This window comes from Fulvia fulva, chromosome 1 (assembly GCF_020509005.1).
Source record: "Fulvia fulva chromosome 1, complete sequence".
Classification (NCBI taxonomy): Eukaryota; Fungi; Ascomycota; class Dothideomycetes; order Mycosphaerellales; family Mycosphaerellaceae; genus Fulvia; species Fulvia fulva.
Genome location: NC_063012.1, coordinates 2,351,679 through 2,370,928, shown reverse-complemented (window position 1 = coordinate 2,370,928; position 19,250 = coordinate 2,351,679). Strand labels below are relative to the sequence as shown.

The following is a 19,250-nucleotide window of genomic DNA, read 5'->3' as shown; positions in this document are numbered from 1 at the left end:
ACCGAAGCCGACATCAGTTCACGAAGTTGGCCGCCTCGTGGCGGTGCCACGTCCCGCATGAAGCAGCCACAGCCAGCATCGCAACACAACCGCATCCACCATGTCGGCCGCCGGTGGAGGAAACATCAAAGTCGTGGTGCGCGTGCGGCCCTTCAACTCGCGCGAGATCGATCGCAAGGCAAAATGCATCGTGTCTATGAAAGACAGCCAGACGGTGCTCACGCCGGCACCGCCAGATGGGAAGAGCAAGGCACCGGTCAAGGCCGCTTTGGAGGGCAGCAAGACGTTCGCCTTCGACAAGTCATACTGGTCCTTCAACCGCAAGGACTCCAACTTCGCAGGCCAGGATGCTGTCTTCACAGATCTGGGCAGACCGTTGCTCGACAATGCGTTTCAGGGCTACAACAACTGCATCTTCGCCTATGGACAGACTGGCTCAGGCAAGAGCTACAGCATGATGGGCTACGGCGAGGAAGAAGGTGTCATACCGCGCATCTGTAGAGACATGTTCGAACGGATCGAGGGACTTCAGTCGCAGGACAAGAATACGAGTGCCACTGTTGAGGTATCCTATCTCGAGATCTACAACGAGCGCGTTCGTGATCTGCTCAATCCTAGCAACAAAGGCAACTTGAAAGTGCGAGAGCATCCCTCCACCGGTCCGTATGTTGAGGATCTGGCGAAGCTGGTCGTCCGTAACTTCTCCGAGATCGACAACCTCATGGACGAAGGCAACAAGGCCAGAACTGTTGCTGCGACAAACATGAATGAGACATCCTCGCGATCACATGCTGTCTTCACGCTCATCCTGACTCAAAAGCGTCACGATGTTGAGACAAACATGGACACAGAAAAGGTGGCCAAAATCAGTCTGGTCGATCTTGCTGGTTCGGAACGAGCGACCAGCACCGGAGCAACTGGAGCCAGACTGAAGGAGGGTGCTGAGATCAACAGATCCTTGTCCACACTTGGTAGAGTGATAGCAGCACTGGCAGATATGAGCACGGCCAAAGCAAAATCAAAAGGACTACAAGTACCATATCGTGACTCTGTTCTGACCTGGCTACTCAAGGACAGCTTAGGCGGAAACAGTCTCACGGCCATGATTGCCGCGATCTCTCCTGCTGACATCAACTTCGAAGAGACTCTTTCGACACTGCGGTATGCAGACTCTGCGAAGCGCATCAAGAACCATGCTGTTGTCAACGAAGATCCAAATGCTCGCATGATCCGCGAGCTAAAGGAAGAACTGTCTCAACTACGTTCCAAGCTGGCTACTGGTGGAGGTGTCGCGGAAGAGCAGTACAGCGCCGACACGCCGCTCGAGAAGCAGATCGTCAGCTTCACAAACGCGGATGGCACAGTGAAGAAAGTCTCCAAAGCAGAAATCCAGGAGCAATTGTCGCAATCAGAGAAGCTCTACAAAGATCTCAATCAGACGTGGGAGGAGAAGCTTACCATGACAGAGCAGATCCACAAAGAGCGCGAAGCTGCACTCGAAGAACTTGGTATCAGCATCGAGAAGGGGTTTGTTGGCTTGAGCACACCGAAGAAGATGCCGCATCTGGTGAACCTGAGCGACGATCCGCTGCTTGCCGAATGTCTAGTCTACAATCTCAAACCTGGAACCACAACCGTAGGCAATGTGGACACGAACGCACAGGACGGCGGAGGCGAGACCAACGGCCAGAGCTTGGTTGACATCCGACTCAATGGGTCAAAGATTTTGCATGATCACTGCACATTCGAGAATGTTGATGGCGTGGTGACTGTTGTGCCCAAAGACGGTGCTGCGATCATGGTCAACGGTATCCGCATCGAGGCGCCTAAGAGGCTGCGATCCGGTTATCGCGTGATTCTGGGCGACTTCCACATCTTCCGCTTCAATCACCCTCAAGAAGCTCGTGAAGAAAGGGCCGAACAAGGCAGCATGTTGAAGTATTCTATCACAGCTGATCAACTCGACACGCCGTCTCGTAGGGCTGGACATGAGCGAACCGAGAGCAGTGTCAGCCGCCCTTTGTCTGATATCGATGGCGAACTGGGAAGTCCAGGAACAGAATCTCCCACACCTTGGCGCACTCAAGGACAAGACAGTGATTGGGCTTTCGCACGACGTGAAGCCATTTCTTCCTCGCTTGGTCCTGATCAGAAAGTCTCAGACCTTACAGACGACCAACTTGATGTCTTGTTCGAAGACTTGCAGCGCGTACGTGCTGTTCGCAAAGCAAGACCGGACAGCAGAATCTTTGACATCAGTGGAGCAGATACTGATACCGAGTCTGTGTCCTCGCATCCTGTGCGTGAGAAGTACTTGAGCAATGGTACTCTGGACAATTTCAGCTTAGACACAGCATTAACAATTCCATCCACGCCACAACACTCCGAGGACGAGGAACGACTCAAACAGGCAAAAGATGAGATGGAGGATCAGCTCGAAAAACAGAAAGAAGACTATCAGCATAAGCTACAGAATGCAGAAGAGGGAAGTTTCGAAATCGAAGAGCTTCGTACAGAGAAGGTGAAGATGGAAGCCTCGCTGCAGGAGATGAAGGAGCAGATGCAAAAACTGCTCTCTGAGCAGAAGGTCGCATTCGAACGTCAGCTTCGTGCACTCAAAGCACCTCCCAAGCCTCGGCGAAAAAGCCACGGTAAGCTGGCACTTGACGAGCGAGAAATATACCTGGCGAAGTACGTATTGGAACACTGGAGACATCACCGATATGTGGCGCTTGCCGCTGCCGTGCTCAAGAATGCCTCGACACTCAAGGAAGCTCAGGTCATGAGTCAACAGATGGAACGCAGTGTTGTCTTCCAGTTCACAGTTGCGGACGCTGGCCATACTTTCGGTTCGTCTTATGATCTTGTCCTCAACGGCGTGTCGGCAGAGGAAAGCAATGATCCGAATCTCCATGACAGTATCAAACCGTGCCTCGCTATTCGGGTCATCGACTTTGGCAACAGCGTCGTCCATCTCTGGTCAATTGAGAAATTGCACAAGCGGGTCAGAGCCATGCGACAAATGCTTCAATACCTCGACCGACCAGAGTACATGCAGCACTTCCACGTGGGGAACCCTTTCGATGAAGACTGCATGCCACAATACACTCGTGTAGGAGATGCCGACATTCCTCTTGCAGCGGTGTTTGAGTGTCGAGTCCAAGACTTCACCTTGGACGTGTACTCGCCATACACCTGCAGCATTGTTGGTGTCGTGCACCTGTCGCTTGAGCCGAGCTCAGCGGAGGCTCCAAGTAGTACTCTGAAGTTCAACGTTGTGATGCACGACCTCATCGGCTTCGCTGAGAGAGAAGGCACGAATGTGCACGCTCAGCTCTTCATCCCCGGCGTGTCAGAAGAGGGTGGCGCAACAACTACCTCGCTGGTATCAGGTTTCGGCGAGAGTGCTGTGCGGTTCGAGAGCGTACATAGCATGAGCCTTCCACTGTCAGCACCACAAGATGCAAGTCTGAGGGTCAGCATCTTCGCTGAAGTGACATCAATGCATCTCGATAAACTCCTTAGTTGGGACGACATGCGAGATGCTTCCAAGGCAGCCAACATCCGACCGAAGAACAAGCGTAATCACTCAAGGATCCCAGAACACGAGTACTACGCAGACGAACGTCACGATGTCTTTGTCCGGGCTCAGATTCTGGAAATCAACGAGGACGGGAATTACCAGCCGGTCGAAGTCGTGCAGGGCGACACTCTTGATCAAGGCGCCTACCAGTTGCATCAGGGCCTTCAAAGACGGGTCGTCTTGGGTCTGACACATTATTCCGGTAAAAGTCTACCGTGGAAAGAGGTCGACCGTCTGCAGGCTTGTGCTATTCGCCTGCTTGATAGTACCGGGATGGTCACCGACTCAGACAGCAATCAGCCAGACGTACCCTTGTCGCTGATATCCCCACCTGTGATACGAAACAACGACGACGGCACCACCAACGTCAAGCTGACGGCTCAATGGGACTCAAGCGCTCACGGCTCGCTGCTGCTTGATCGACCCACCCTCGACAAGAACCGTGTGCAGCTCACGCTGAAATGGCAGGTACACTCACCGCGTGTCACTCACCCGCTGAAGTTTGCTACCGATATTGCAATGCAGACCCGGCCTCGTACGTGGTTCCGCCAGAACTCTCTGCTTGGTCAGTTCTTCCACAACCAACGTGTCGTGCACTCGACTGCCACGAACTATACCGTAACCCTCAAGCCAAGCGCAGCCAAGCGTGCTGGCGATCTATGGAGGATGGACACGACCGGGGAATACATCTCCGGCGAAGAGGTCCTATCTAGCTGGGCGCCCAGGAGCGTCTCTCTAATCCGCGACTACGTCAACCTCCGCAAACGGCAGAAACGCGTGGCAGAGATCGAATCCGCACGAGGCATCTTAGGCTTTGGAGCACTTTCACCACCAGTCAAGGCCCAGCAAGACGAAAGCGCACCTTTCACCGAAAGCCAGCAAGCCCTCATTCGCAAGACTCTCGAGCTGTGGCCCAAGGACTCTTCCGCTGGGGAGATCATGTTACTACGGTCCAACACCGAATCCCCCGAGCTCGGAGCAGCATTCACCAACGGCAACACCAAGACCAACGGCACCACCGACGAACCAGCTCCTCTAGCCGCCGTAATCGAGGCCTGTCCCAAATCTCCCAACGTCCTCAAAGCTGGCTGGCTCTTGTGTCCTGACGCCAGCGGCACGCATTGGATCAAGACATATGTGGAACTACGACGACCGTACCTACATCTTTACAGCAAAGAAGGCGACGAGGTGAACGCCATAAACTTGACAAACTCCCGCTTGGATGCCGATCCCGAGGTAGCGAAGCTGCTGCAACGACCGAACGTGAGGATGGAAGTATGGGCTATTTATTCCACCAAGGCGTGGTTATTTGCTTGCAGGAATGATCAGGAGCGTGGCGAGTGGATTTGGGCTGTTGATAGGTCTTATTTGTCTTGATATTGAGATACCCCTTCAATTATCGCGTCATGCTATGGATGCTTTCGAGAGTACAAAGTCACGTCGTGCTATGGATGCTCTCGATTGTAAGAACCTATGCGAAGCAAAGCAGGAGGATCAGTGCGATGGCGCGGTAAGCCGCACCGACAGCCACCACCATTCCCACATCCATGGCGTACTGATAGAAGTTGAATCCCATTCCCTTGGCAGCGATGTCGAGGCGATAGAGGTAAGCGACTGGCGCGAGCTCGCCCCCGATGACCGCTTCCGCAAACCATATACCCGGCGATACCACCTTGAGGAGCCCACCCAGATGCCAGGAGTCGAGCTTTGCCAGTGAGGGCGATGCACCGCACAACGCGCCCACTGCCAGACAGAATACCGCGCCGAGCATTGCACTGTGCTCCCGCTTGAATGTAACAGCCACGCAGCCGCATAGCCCATGCACTGCCCAAAAGTAACCAGTCATCGTGAGGTAGCTCCAACCAAAGCCGGCGCGCGGGTATGAGAGCAATACCAAAGCGATTGTGAAGTGCAGGCTGCTCATCATGATGCGCGGTATAGTTGAGAGCGTCTTCCCCAGGTAGTAGGCTGAAATCGAATGACCGGCGCGCGCTTCTCTGCTGCAGACGAGCTTTTCCGTGGAGAAGGTGGCGACAGCTGGCGCGGCGGCAGCGAAACCAATGGCCATAGCACTGAGGAGTGCGTACTGAGGAGCGGTGGTATAGTCTGGAGCGCTCGATAGGGGAAAGAAGGGCTGCTGATATACGCCTCTGAAGAGATGACCTTGTGGGCCATTTGTTGCGAGGCCAATGAGGAGACCGGCGATTGTGGCAATGAGAAGCTCATAAACCAGGGACGAGACCTTGCGACTTTGCTGCAAGAATGCTCTCCAGGAGCAGTAGACAACTTGGTTCAGACGAGAGGTACCGCGTTGGGCTGGAAGCTCAGTGGCGAATGTGAGACGAGTCTGGCGGACATCGGTGGCTGGACGATTCTCCCATCTGTCGATGAGATCGACATCACTGTGGGCGGCATGTCCGGTGTAGTATTGCTCACCATCGCCAGTTATGATGTCCATTATCGTGTCGGCCGGGTTTTCTCCATCCGGGAAGTCATAGCCTTGGTCGTGGAACCATGGTTGGGCACCTGCAGTGGAACCGCTGTAGACGATTTTTCCATTCTTCATGAGCAAGGACTTGTCAAAGGATCGGAAGAGCTACAATGGTGTCAGCCTTGTCACAAGCAGTGGAGGTGGCAACGCATACCTGTTCGCGTGGCTGGTGTACGACGGCGACTACCGTGATTCCGATGTCGCTGATTCTGCGAAGCAACTGCACAATGCTGGCTGCGGTGGAAGAGTCGAGCCCTGAAGTCGGTTCATCTGCGAAAACAGCCATCGGAGCCGCTGCCAGTTCCAAGCCAATGTTGACACGTTTACGCTGGCCGCCAGATATGATCGGTTTCTCAGCATCGCCAGCTTGAGAGTGCTGAACGTGTGTGAGTCCCAGGCAGGCGATCAAGGCGTTGACCTGTACGTGAAACGTCAGTGAGAGCTTGTCAGCATGTATGTTGTGGACTTACGTGTTCCTCAATATCGGCACGTGTCCATGTTGACGGGAGGCGAATGCGGGCAGAGTGGAGGATATTCTCGCGTACAGTGAGCTCAGGGAGTAGGATGTCGTCCTGTGGAACGAAGGCGATGAGCTTTCTGTAGGCTTTCATGTTGTAATGGTCGTTGATGCCGATAGATCCAGTGGTTGGCTGGATTCTTCCCATCATTAGGTTGACAAAAGTGGACTTTCCTGCTCCAGAGCCACCCATAAGCCCTACGAAGCTTCCACCTGGAATGGATCCGGTGATACCGTTGATGATGGCTTTGCCCTTCTTGATGTAGCGGAGATGGTTGAATGAGAAGCTCATGCCGATAGAGTCGTTGCCCATGGCCTTTTTGAGCGACGCGATGAGTCTCTCTTGCTCTGGTGAGGCGTCTGTGCTGCTGATGGATGTGCCGTCGTCATTTGTCATGGATGTGCTTTCGGCTTCGTGGTTGTCAGTCATGATGCCCCAGCGGCGGATCTCGTGGTCGCGGATGGGTAGTAGGAGCTCAGCGAATGGGTCGTAGTTGATTGTGACGTCTTGCTCGGTTGGTGCAGCGCTTCGAGCGCTTCGACGTTGGCGGATGTAGACAAACAGCAGGGCGGGGACGGCGATGGCGTAGAGGGCGAGAAGGAGGTACAGTGGTAGTAGCTCAACTTGACGCGCACTTCCTGGTGGACAATATGCTCCCAGCGAGCATCGTGTAGGCTCGTACGAGCCTTGCGGGCAGAAGGTGCCTCGAGCGCACTGTATCTGGAAGAGATGTATGTTAGCGTGAGGTGCTTCGAAAGAACAGAAGCGGGCCAAAGCCATGAGCACCTGTTCTGTGCCCCCTGGTGGGCAGTGTTGGCCATTTCCGCAGATGGTAGGCTCGAAGCGTCCTTGTGGTTTGTGGCAGACCTCGCCGCCGAGGCGCATCATATAGCAGTCTGGTTCCGGTAGACAGTACTGAGGTGGCGTTGCAGTGCTCGCGCCTGGGCACAAGAAGCCGAGGCGGCACTGGGGGAGGGAGGAGAGGGCGTGGCAGTCCATGGTGGTGGTGGTGGTGGTGGTGGTGGAGGTGGAGGTGCGTGGAGGAGGATGTTGTTTTCGAAGCACGAAGCGGGTGTATATGCAATCGCGCCGCACAGGCCATTGTTTACACGCTAATGCCCGACGCTCTCGCCTCAAGTGAATTTAGGAAAGTGCGCTTGGGGCAACCACGCATACCTCCCGAGGCGAAAGTGCTTGCCATACTACTGTACTACTACATCCGTGAGCTGCGCCTGCATTTTGCTCTTACATCATGTTCCCGCCTGGGGCAGTAGCGCCCATAAAAACGCCATTCCCTCCGTTCTGTTGACCCTGCTGAGCACCGGTGTCCATTGCCAGATCTAGGTTCAAAGGCCACATCTGCGAAGCGTCTATGCCACTGGTGTTTGTGCCTTGAATGTATGAATCCCACGCGCCCTGTCGAAGCAGTCAGTATCTGTGTTCATTGATGGTACATTGCATCGGAGGGAAGAGCTATATAACCGTGGCAGAGCCAACAGCGTCTCTCAGTACGAGCATGTAGTGGTCTGCAGTCATGCGAGCTGTCGCGTGTACAAACCGACTCAGCAACTTCGAAGCACTGCCAGAGCTCAGACAGCGTCTCTCAACGCGATCACAAAGTGATCTGCTGCCATGCGAGCTGTCGCGTGTACAAATCGACTCTGCAACTTTGAAGCACTGCTAAAGCTCAGACAGCGTCTCTCAACGCGACCATATAGTGGTCTGCTGTCGTGCGAGCTGTCGCGTGTACAAAATGACTGAGCAACTTTGAGACCCCGCTAGCCCGGCCACGACGACTGTATATCCTCCATGAAAATTGCTACTGTTCGACTTACCCAGTCAATGTCTGCCCCACCTAAGCCATCCATCCCCATGAAGTTGCCGCTCTGTCCAAGCATCTGGCTCATGGGACTGGCGGCACCTGCGATACCGTTGGCGTTGGTGGAGTTGGTATCTGGTCCGGAGTACTGTGGTGTATATCCTGTCCTCTCAGTCGTCTCGGTCATTGGGTCGTTGAGCAATGCCGCCATGCTTGCCGGATAGGACTGCTTCTCGGGCGCGGAAGTCATCTGCTGCATATTCAACCCGAAGTTCGGTCCTGGCGACATACCGCCAGAGGAAAGCATGCCCAGGGTCATCGCCGCTGACTGCTCCGGGGGCAAATCGTCCGTGTTCACATCCGACACATTGCCGTTGGGAAACATGCCGAAGTTCGGTGCTCGCTGGTAGGAAAGTCCTGGCTGCTGCTGTGGGTAGGGAGTGGGCGCTTTTTGGCCGCCTTGATGTGCTTTCAGCTTTTCAACCATCACGCGCAGAGTCACAGACGCCTTGTAAGCTTCCATGCTCTGATCACGAACCGACTCCCAGATGATGATGCAGTGCTCAACTGCTTGCATCATCTGCTCTCGTCGGCCTTCATCGTATGTATCAGGCATGAGCGGAGAGTTGGGAAGGTTGGTCTTCCGTCCCGTTCGCTCGGCCTCGGCGGTGTGATACAGGTCCAGACACACCAGCATCGCGGCAAGTAGGAAGTCATGAGTTGTCAACGAAGAGATGTACCACTTCACCGACCTCAGACGACCTCCAGGCTGAGACTCACGGTGCAGAGTGGCTTGATGATTCAACAGTTCCATAGAGGCGTCAAGACAAGTTCTCCTTGAGTATGCATATCTGGGGTTCTCTCGACCTCTGGAGATGAAGCGCCTATGCAGTACGAACAGTGAACGCAGGTAGACCATTTCCAGCCCAAGCCGCTGCATAATGAGGTTCGCAGGGTCTCTTGCCGATTCTTGGAACGAGCGCATTTGTAGTAACGGCGGATGTTGTGACCGCATCTCTCTGAGCTCAGCATCGAACTTGAGAGTTTCTTCGTATGTAGGCGGGTTCGTGACCGACTGCGCACGCTCGACGATGCGGCCGAACAGGAATGTCATTCTCGCTTTCGTAATCATATACGACATTGGCGTTGCTTCGAACGCTGGCCGCGAAGGTGGCAGTGATTTCATCCCCTCGTAAAGCTCATCGTCGTAGAGATTACGTGGCATCTCAGTATCAATGTGGTCGGTCCTGATCATTGCGGGTAGACCAAATTGGAAGGAAATCAGCAGATCGCATTGTCGCACGAAGGTCCATACACGTCGCCGTATTTCACCTTGGAACGGACTGATGGCCGGATGGGGTGCTGGGTCTCTATGGTATCCCATGCGCATGGCTAGTCTCACGCAGAGACCCGTCATCAACAGCACGCCGGGCTCAGCATCTCTGCTTCGTCCACACTCGGCTTGCACGTGTAATACCAGAGTCTCCAAGGTCTGCGGATTGGGCTGTGTTATGTCTCCAAGCAGCAGGCACTGTGCGGTAAGTCTCCGATGCTGATGTGACACCTCCAGCGATCGGCCTCGATACTCTGGTGGTTCATCACCAGCTCTATGGTATGATTGTAGTGCCAGAGTCATCATGGCAAAGCACATGCCGAGCCAGATGACAGAGGTGTCTTCGGGGTTGAGCCAATGCTTATCATACTGTTTCTGAAACGAGGGACCATGGATTATGTGCACAGAAGGGTCATATGCATTGAAGTATCGCGCAATGAGTCTATCAGCATCTGCTTTCGATGGGAACGCGGCCAGAAGCTCGGATTTGTCCTTTGCTGCCGGTCCTTGCAGGAGAAAGGCGGTGCCCGGACTCTCGTCTGCCTTGGCAGCCTGGACCTTGGCCATGTGGTTCTTGTAATCCTCTTTGTGGCTATTGAAATAATTCTTGACTTCCGCAATCTCGCCAAGGATAGCGTACCAGTGAGCATCTGATGCGTAAACAGCTTTGCCATCCTGCATCTTCATTATGCCAATGCCGCGTGAGATGTGTTCAACCTCGCTTTCGTCCTCTCTAGGCTCTCCCTCTTCAGGTATCATGTCTGCGACCGCCGCATCTAATCTGAGTTCAGATGCATTGCTGAGGCTGTTACTGCGACTGCTGCTGATGGCAGCTTGCGCAGCAGCCGTTCCACCCGGTTGTGCTCCACTAGTCATCAGCGACAGTACCAGACCCTCGAGCCTGTCGATTCGTTCCTGCATATCGTCCGGTGACTGATTCGCGCCGTTCGCGCCAGCCTTCTTGCGGTTCCCGGGTGTCGCATAACTACAGGCAGCAGTGTCTCCTCGTTTCGAACAGTTATCGCACGGGTGACCACGATTGCACTTCAACTTGCGATGCCTGCACGGCGCACATGACAGCGGTATCCTGTTGCGCTTCCTTACAACGCGATATGGCTGACCATCGGGCGAGGCTCCGTTGGTGGAAGAAGTGGACGAAGGGGGTGTTGGTTGGGTAGGACTGGGTGCCATCGCGGGCAGATTTGCAAAGAGATAGTCCAGCTATGCGCCAGGTGCGCTGTAGAAGCAGTTGCTGTGTCGCCGCAGCGACTCGTCGTCTTTCAGCGATGCAGCGCTTTCGTTGTCGGGGAGGTAAGGGGCGGTTCGTGGCCTGAAGCAGTGGTCGCTCTTGCGGTCTGGTGGTGGTGGTGGGATGCGATTAGTGGAAAGTGCGGATAGGCGGTGGTGCAGGGGCTGAAGTCCGCTATTCCCTGGATCGCGCCGTCCTTCACAGTCAATAATGGTATATAGGAAGCACAGAATTTGGGTGACAGCAGGCAGAAAGTGGTGTCGTTGTTTCTTGGCTGCTGATTGAAGCACTTTGTCGCAGAGGGGCCTTTGGGGCCCTGCAATGCGATGACGCGCTAGCGGACCAGGGATGAGATCGCTACAGCCTACATGTCGCTTCCACACCACACAGTCCACGAATGGCAAGATCTCGCTGTGCCGCGGCAGGCAGTGACTCAACGACCTCCGATAAAGCGACAGGGATGTACTTGATCGGTCAGCACTCTGACTGTTCGCAGAGGAAGGCATCATCCTGCGCACGTCCCTCTCACAGCTTAAGTCCGTTATCTCCATGGGCTAGAAAGATATCATCCTGCAGCGACACGAGATGAAGAACTTCTGTTTGGATGACGATGATCCCCAACGGCAGGCCAACGTCGGGGTCGAAGCTACACATACCCGAGCAGCAGCAGTGTAACAGCGACCTACACAAAGCGTCATCCTCACTGACCTTGTCGCGAGCCAGAATGCTCTCTCTGGTGCATTGGCCCCGTAGTGTTCTGAGAAGGCAGTTGGTACATGTAGCTTGGACCTTGACTATGGGAATGCCAGCTCCACCTGGTCCTCAACTTTCTCTTGGCCCTTCATCAGTCAGCAGCAACGCAGTCGCTGTATCTGACGGCTCGTTTTCATGTGACGAGGGAAAAATGCAGAAAACTCTACTATTAATCTCAACCAGGCTGCTGTCCTCCAAGTTAGATCGTCAGAATCTTCGGAAGATGTCCTGGAGGCTTCATAAATATCGCTCCGCCTGACCACGTACCTTCTTCCAATCTAACGAGCCAGCTCATACCACACAGCTTACAAGACGATGAAGAACTTTGCCGGCATGCTGGCCTTCGGCCTTCTCGCGCTGACCTCCTCGACTCACCCTAGACCACTCCACGATCAAGTCGGGAGCGGTGTCACCGAAATGGCCTCCAAAAACTCTCTCGGCGACAGCGTCTCAGGTCTAAATCACACTATCGACAAGCTCTTCGAGAAAATCGAATTTCAAGAGAAACTGGTGGTCGATTCAGAGGCCCGGGTACGCTCAGCTGTCTACAGCGTTCAACAGGAGAAATCACACTACCACGCACACTGTCCTCCACTCCCTGGCGGCTATGATTTCCCCACCAACGCCGACCCATACAGCATAGATTTCGATCTTCTGAACAAGTACTGGAACGCTAAGAAGAAGGACAAAGAGCTCATAATGGAGCTCATGACGCAGCTCAAACCGAATGGCAAAAGGAGCGACCTCGAGGAAGCTGTGCATGAGGACACGATTGACGAGGGTGCTATCGATGAGGACAACGGCGACTGGGATGATCTCGATGAGGACGAAGTCGATGAGGACGAACTGGATGAACTCGACGACATGGATGGCGAACTGCTCACAAACTCCAAGCACAAGGATTCACAAACCGGACCTTTGAAGCAAGAGAAGAAGCAACTGCAGCATACTCTAAAGGAGCTCAAGACGAGGCGTCAGAGGACCATGACTCTCGGCGCAGAGATTGAGATGTATCAGTCCTCATGTGGCGAAGGAGACACTCCTCAGGGAAAGACTAGAATCGAGAAAACCCCTGCTGCGCCGGCCAGTGCAGAGTGATTATAGTACTATGTACACGCAATAAGCTATTTGGAGAATATGACCGGCAAGCAGCTCATTTGGAGCTCATACCCTTCCTGATACAGACAAGCCATGTCGTCTCGCCGCGCACTTCGCCGTCTTGGCCATCCAGTGCGGTTACAAGTGTCTCTCATGAATGGCAAAAAGCGAGTCAGCAATGGTCCAGCAGTGATCGAGAGCCGGCCTGACGGGAGGATCAGGCCAATAGTATGCCTGAACTGCCAGGAGTAAGGCTCGAAGTGCATCGAGCATCCAACATGGATACTCATCAGCTATACCACTAGACCATCACTGACCGCTGCAGAGACACAAGTTCTGATGATATATATACCTCATGACAGCTTTGGGGCCTTGGCGGTGGTATCCACGCGAACCATATTGACTCGCAAGGATCATGAGCTTGTGTAGGACGTTCGATACTACAGTACAGTGTCTAGTGTTACACCTCTCATACCTCACCATCACCAACGACCTATCAAACCCAATCACTCCTTCTCAAAATCCGTACTACGACTGACCCCCTCCCACTCCCCCAACAACGTCAAAGTCTCCTCACACTTCCCCCTAATCGCCTCCGTCGCATCACTCCCCAACACCAACCTAACCGGCACCTCCCTTCCCCCGTCCCTCGTCAACACGTCCACACAAACCCTACACCCCTTCTCCGGATTCCCCGGCTGCGAATTATCCGCACTAGTCAGCATCCTCCTGACTTCCCCCACCGTCGTCTCATCATAATCCTGAATACGTTCCTCCGTGAAGAATCTCGCGCCGAGGTTCAGGAAGCCGGTGCGGAAGTAGCCGGGCTCGATGCAGACGACGTCGATGCCGAAGGGGGCCACTTCGAGGCGGAGGGATTCGGTCAGGCCGCTGATGGCCCATTTTGTGGCGACGTAGAGGCCGCCGCCGGCGAAGCCGCGCCAGGAGCCCACGGAGCCGAATTGCGCGATGGTGCCGGAGCGTTGTGTGCGCATGTAGGGGAGGACGGCGCGGGTGAGATTTAGGACGCCGAAGACGTTGGTGTTGAAGGAGTCGAGGGTTTCTTTTGGACTGGAGGTCTTGGTCAGTACAGGCCTGTATTCCTCGTCAAGCTGCTCGGTAAGACACAAGATATATACCTCGCCTCCTCAATGGCGCCTTCCAAAATGTACCCGGCAGCATTGACAAGAATGTCGATTCTGCCGTAGACTTTGTGAGCGTCGGCGACAGCCGCCTTGAGCTCATCGAGTGAGTGGGTGACGTCGAGGTTCATGGTGACAGCGCCCTTCTCCTTGAGATGTGCGATTTTGGAGGCATTGCGGGCGGTTGCGATGACTTTGTGGCCGCGCGACAAGGCTTCTTCTGCGATGCCGTTGCCGAAGCCGCTTGATGCTGCGCCGATGAAGAAGACGAGCGGTGCCATGGTGTGTTGATCTGTAGGTGGGAGTCGAGTGCAAGTCAATGGAAGTCAGGTGTCTCTATCTTCGGACGAGGTTCTGTGCGAATGTGAAGACGCTCGAGCTCAGAACGTGTCTTCGAAATTGGAGTGAACTGCGAGGTAATGGGCCTGTCTTATATGCCTCGCGCTGCGACCACGTAGTCAGCTTCACGGCGTTTGCATGCAGTGAAGTTGGTCGTACCCTCGCTTTATGTCCGCAGTTCCTCGAGATCTGCTTCGCTAGCTCCAACGGTTTCTATGCAACTCGGCCGCATGCACCGCGCGCCAGCTATGCGCCAAGCGGAGAGCTCAACGGAACCAATCTCTAGCGATGGCCGCCTCACTCCAAAACTAATAGCGAATATGACTAGCTCAAAGCGCCCGAAGCTCCTCAGACGAGCTGTATACTTTCGAAAAGAAGCGCGCTTTTCGATGCTTCTGCGTTGCGGATATTCGCTATGCTGCTTTCGTGCTGTTGTATCTACAAACTACATGCGTAGCTCGGAGCTCACTGTACATCAACAGCTGGCCGTGCTTACGAAGAATGCAGCCAAGCTCGTGGTGTTCTCCAGTTTGCACCTCTTGCGTCAGGATTCCCTGAAGCAAGATGTCGATGCCAATGCTTGGAAAGTGTTCCGAGTACCCTCGATCCTGTGAGTAAAGTCGAGAGGGGACATGTTCTGGTGCTACGCAAGTGATTCGCCATTGCCCTGCTGGAATAGATGGGCGGCCACCTGTTGTGTCGAGGGTCCCTGCTTCGGCCTTGCGCTATGTAGTAGTCGATTTGCTCGGAATCCCATGAAGCAGAAGCATCAAGAGAGGACTCCTCGACCACTTGATCGCTTGCCTGGGCCTCGCACATGTTCAATATTCTCACGTCGGCGATGCCGAGAGCCCCAGCAGGCGACGGAGGCTGGCGAACGTGTGGCGCGCAGCTTGCTTCCGCTGTATGTACAGCGTCAATGCTACCGAGAGCACTTTGCGATGGCGATATTGGGGTTCTACCTTTGTAGTCTGCATGCAGCATCAGCTCATATCCATTCTTCACGCTATGCTACCGTCTCTACCCTGAAGTGCTATAGTCCCTTCTATCCACACCTCCGCTCAGCAAAAGCGCCTAGCTCCTAACCCCATACGTTCCCAAACAGATCATCCTGATTGCCACCGACACCGCCCTGCTTAGGACCAGAAGTGGTAGCAACAGGACTAGCGTGGCTCCAGCCACCAAATTCTTCATCCTGCTGTACGGAGAAGCCACTTGCGCTGGTGGACACAGCAGGCTTGGCCGGCTCTGGGTCACCCCAGCCAGAGTCGAATGGCGTTTGGACGCTGGTCATTGCTGGAGCAGGAGCTGACTTGAACGTGGAAGGCGAGGTGGCTGCTTGCGGTGGCGCGGGCTTCGCAGCTACTGGTGCGGGATCTGGTGTTGCCCAAGCATCGTTCGAGCCCCATACATCGCTGCCGCTCATGGCGAAGCTTGAGGTCGTCGGTGCTGCCTTTGGTACCGGTGCTGGAGCTGGCGAAGGTTGGGAGAGGTTGAACGGAGAGTAGTTTATTGGTGGCGGCTGGGCGGCCTTTGGCTGGGCGGCAGGCTTTGATGCGGGTGTTGGAGCTGACATGTCGAACAGGTCGCCCATTGAGCTGCTCGCAGCAGGAGGGCTCTTTGCGGATGCTGTTGATGGTGCAGAGGAGAAGTCGCCGAAGTCTGCCCCGAAGCTGTTGCTCGGTTGTCGTGTTGTGGGCTGCTGTACTGGAGGCGAGATCTGCTTTGGCGGTGGTGCAGGCTTAGCGTCGAAAAAGCCGCCGCCTGATAATGGTGGTGGAGATTTCACTTGGGATGCTTGTCTTGAGTGGCCACTTGGAGGTGCGAAGTTGGAGAATGGGGTTGGCTTTTGCTGAGCGGCTGGTGCACCAAATGATAGCGAACCGAAAGCATCTCCTAGACCACCCAATGCTTGCGCATTGGATTGCTGCTGCGTCGGCGATGCGAGGGGCGGCGATTGCATCCCGGAGAAGGCATTGGCAGTAGGCTGCGAGGGAGGCGCGGCTGGCTTTGATGCATAGAGTGACAAGATTGACTGCTTGAGGTTCGATCGCTCGGGCGCGCCTCCAGGAGTGCTTGGACCTGTGCTCGACGGTCTTGCCGGCGGTGCTGATTGTGTTCCGCCAAAGAAGTCCAAGCCAAGTAAGCTCTCGCCGGGCTTGGTCTGCTTGGGTGCGGCTGCAGCTGCTTTAGGTGGTCCAGGTCTACTGACCGAAGGCTCGGTCGTGCTCGGTCGTGCAGGCTGAGGTGTAGGATCGTCTCCAAATAGATCCATCTGTGGTGCTCTTGTTGGAGGAGCCACGATTCCCGACCCACTGCCATTCCGTATGCTGGCACTTTGCTCTCTCTCCCTGACCTTCTCTTGCACCACATTCAACGGCACATCGTCGTCGTTCCCATCGTCCAGGGTGCTCGGGTGCGGCATAGGCCCATCCATGACCCACCGCTTGCTGTCATACTTCGTCCGAATGAAGTTCTCAATCTTCGCTTCGTTCGGTACGTGTCCTTCTGCCAGCTTGTGTTCCCAGTATCTGTTCGCTCTTGCGTTGCCCCACTTGATCATGCTCTGCATCTGCTCGTCCGTCCACGAGTCCAGGTCGACCGACTTCACTCTCGAGATGTGAGTGCCCATGCCGCGGTGAATGCCAGAACATCGGATGCAGATGAAGACGCCAAGGTTCCAGCTCGCCCATCGCGGATGCTTGTTGCGCTTGCAATCAGAGCATGTCTTGTTCGCTTCGAGCTTGACCAGTTGCTTCAGTGTTGCCCGGTTCTGCTCCGCCTTGTCTGGGCCCGCTGGTCGACGGGACATGGTCGCGGGTTGCTCGTGGATCGTGCGACGTGAGGAAGCGTGAGGGCGTTGCAGTGATCCGGTGGTGTATGTCAAGTGGCGAAGGTCCAAGCGAATTTGTACCGTGGAGGATGTTGTGCTCAAATGGCCGCCTAAAAGGAGAGTCGAGGACAAGTGCAGTCCACGGTGGCTCCGTCAATAAAGCTGATGCGCTTGGCTTGATGCTGCCCAATCCAGGGTCTCAGTCGCGGACTTGACTCCTTGTGATCGTGAACAGCGCAACACCACAGCCTATGGTGAAATGTGAGAGTCAATAGAAAATGCTCCCTGTCAGGATATCACTCTATACAATGCTCGAATCAAAGCTGCTTCACTACTCATGACAAGGCGCCCGCTAGAACGCTACACAACATTTTGCCCGCTTGTCTCTATTCAAACGAGCTCAAGTCGAGTGGCACACTGCTCCCTCTCCCAGCGCGGTACCTCTTGGGCCCACCAGTGAAGTCTCGTGGCTTCGGTAGTGTATCATCACTCTGGAACTTCCACCTCAAATCCTGCACAATGTATCTGCCTCCACCACCCGACTGGCCCTTCGGCGCCGAATCTGCTCTCGATCGTCCGTTCGTGAGCGTGTAAGCTGAAGCGTCCATGGTGGGCATTCGAGTTGGTAGATCTGTTGTGGACTGGCTGACTTGACCAAGACTCTTGCCGCCCGCTGAAGGTATCCCACCAGGTGTGCTCGCCTTGGGTGTGGGCGGTGGTGGTGGGGCAGGCGGTTGGGTGTTGTTCCTGCTCATGGGAGGTGGTGGAGGTGGAGCGGGCGGGCCTGAAGAAGTGTTCGGCCTCGATGGAGCAGATCCAGGTGGAGGAGGCGGGGGATGTGATGCTGGTGAGTTGGCTCTGTTCATGCCGAATGCATTGAGCGCTGCCTGTTGCGCTAGAGATGGTTCCTTGTGCCCATTTGTTTGCGAAGGTGGCAGAGGAGGAGCCGCGGGCGCTCCTCGCGATGAGCTGCTGTCATATCGGTATGGATCGTACTCATCGTCATCCTGTACTTTCGTGATACGTGATTGTGGTGTTGGAGGTGGAGGAGGTGCTACGGCCGCAGGAGGCGTGGGAGCTGTTCTCGATATCGGAGCTGGAGGTGGTTTAGGTGCACTTTGAGGTAAGGGTGGTGGTGGTGGAAGTCCTGAAGGCGAAGGACTTGAGGAAGGTCGTGGTGGAGGCGCTGAAGGCGGGTTGAGGTTGGTGGTTGAAGCTGAACTCAAACCAGATGGTTTTCGCGACGCTGGTGGTGGGATGGGTGGTTTCTTTCCTATGGGTGGTGGTGGCTTGGGCTTGTGTATCGCGGCCTCGGGTAACGAATGCGTACTTGAAGGCCTTAAGTTGTTTCTCAACGCAGCCACCGAGGGTATTGCCGGCGCCGCACTGGGAGGTAATGGCGGCGGTGCTCCGCCAGGTCGCGCGGGTGCTGTGCCATTGGGTATCGGCGGGGCTGCTGCTCGCGGAGGGCTCTTCTTCGTGTTTGTCTCCGGATCTGAATCGTACATGTTTATGCCTCCACTTGCCTTCTTCAGTTTCGGCATCCCTCCTGCGAACAACCCTCCCAGTTGCGGTGCTGCATCCATTCCTCCTCCTGCTGCTGCGTTGCTTGGCTGATCGCTGTTGCTTCGAGCTCTATTTGTGCCAGGTGGTGCGGGCGGTCTCAAGCCTCCTGGAATAGGCGGTGCTCCTCCTGTTGGCGCACCTCCCGAGTCTTTAGGCTTCTCGACTATGGGCGCCGATCTGTCGTTGATATGCGTTACTTTCTTAAGTCGCGCGCCCTTCTCGATGTCGCCCAAAAGTGCTCCCTGTGCGGCATTACGTCAGCATACAGTTCCAACTCCTCGTACACCCAAATCGAGTCCCAGGACGCTTCTCAGCCAGAGCGTGAACGTACTCTTCCTTTCACTTCCTTCGCAGCCGGTCTCGAGGGTAGGTTGCCTGGCGGTGGCATCGGTGGAGGCGGAGGTGGACCTGCTAGAAGTTAGACACACCACATCTGCCTTCTCTATGCAGCTTTCACATACCTCCTGCTGCTCCCGGCATGGGCGGCGGAGGTGGTGGAGGAGGTGGTCCAGGCATGGTTGCGCCT

General features: G+C 55.1%; 6 protein-coding genes across 6 annotated transcripts; 2 read left to right on the top strand and 4 right to left on the bottom strand.

Annotated features, from left to right (window-relative positions):
- Window positions 1–100: 100 nt before the first annotated feature.
- Window positions 101–4,960, top strand: CLAFUR5_00519 (Kinesin-like protein; the record flags this gene model as incomplete). Its single annotated transcript, XM_047899667.1, has 1 exon — window positions 101–4,960. The coding sequence occupies one exon, from the start codon at window positions 101–103 to the stop codon at window positions 4,958–4,960; it is 4,860 nt and encodes a 1,619-aa protein (XP_047755869.1).
- Window positions 4,961–5,054: 94 nt separating this feature from the next.
- On the bottom strand, window positions 5,055–10,935 carry CLAFUR5_00518 (Pyrrolocin cluster transcription factor fsdR; the record flags this gene model as incomplete). The annotated part of the gene is made up of 5 exons (XM_047899666.1): window positions 5,055–6,179; window positions 6,229–6,492; window positions 6,545–7,312; window positions 7,880–8,008; window positions 8,428–10,935. 5 exons carry the CDS (start codon window positions 10,933–10,935, stop codon window positions 5,055–5,057), a joined length of 4,794 nt encoding a protein of 1,597 aa, XP_047755868.1.
- Window positions 10,936–12,061: 1,126 nt separating this feature from the next.
- CLAFUR5_00517 (uncharacterized protein) lies at window positions 12,062–12,844 on the top strand (the record flags this gene model as incomplete). Its single annotated transcript, XM_047899665.1, has 1 exon — window positions 12,062–12,844. One exon carries the CDS (start codon window positions 12,062–12,064, stop codon window positions 12,842–12,844), a length of 783 nt encoding a protein of 260 aa, XP_047757234.1.
- A 506-nt stretch (window positions 12,845–13,350) lies between these two features.
- Window positions 13,351–14,267, bottom strand: CLAFUR5_00516 (Oxidoreductase BOA17; the record flags this gene model as incomplete). The annotated part of the gene is made up of 2 exons (XM_047899664.1): window positions 13,351–13,915; window positions 13,984–14,267. The coding sequence occupies 2 exons, from the start codon at window positions 14,265–14,267 to the stop codon at window positions 13,351–13,353; spliced, it is 849 nt and encodes a 282-aa protein (XP_047757233.1).
- A 1,139-nt stretch (window positions 14,268–15,406) lies between these two features.
- On the bottom strand, window positions 15,407–17,137 carry CLAFUR5_00515 (uncharacterized protein; the record flags this gene model as incomplete). The annotated part of the gene is made up of 1 exon (XM_047899663.1): window positions 15,407–17,137. The coding sequence occupies one exon, from the start codon at window positions 17,135–17,137 to the stop codon at window positions 15,407–15,409; it is 1,731 nt and encodes a 576-aa protein (XP_047756055.1).
- A 407-nt stretch (window positions 17,138–17,544) lies between these two features.
- On the bottom strand, window positions 17,545–19,240 carry CLAFUR5_00514 (uncharacterized protein; the record flags this gene model as incomplete). Its single annotated transcript, XM_047899662.1, has 3 exons — window positions 17,545–18,966; window positions 19,056–19,132; window positions 19,186–19,240. The coding sequence occupies 3 exons, from the start codon at window positions 19,238–19,240 to the stop codon at window positions 17,545–17,547; spliced, it is 1,554 nt and encodes a 517-aa protein (XP_047757230.1).
- Between the last annotated feature and the right edge of the window lie 10 nt (window positions 19,241–19,250).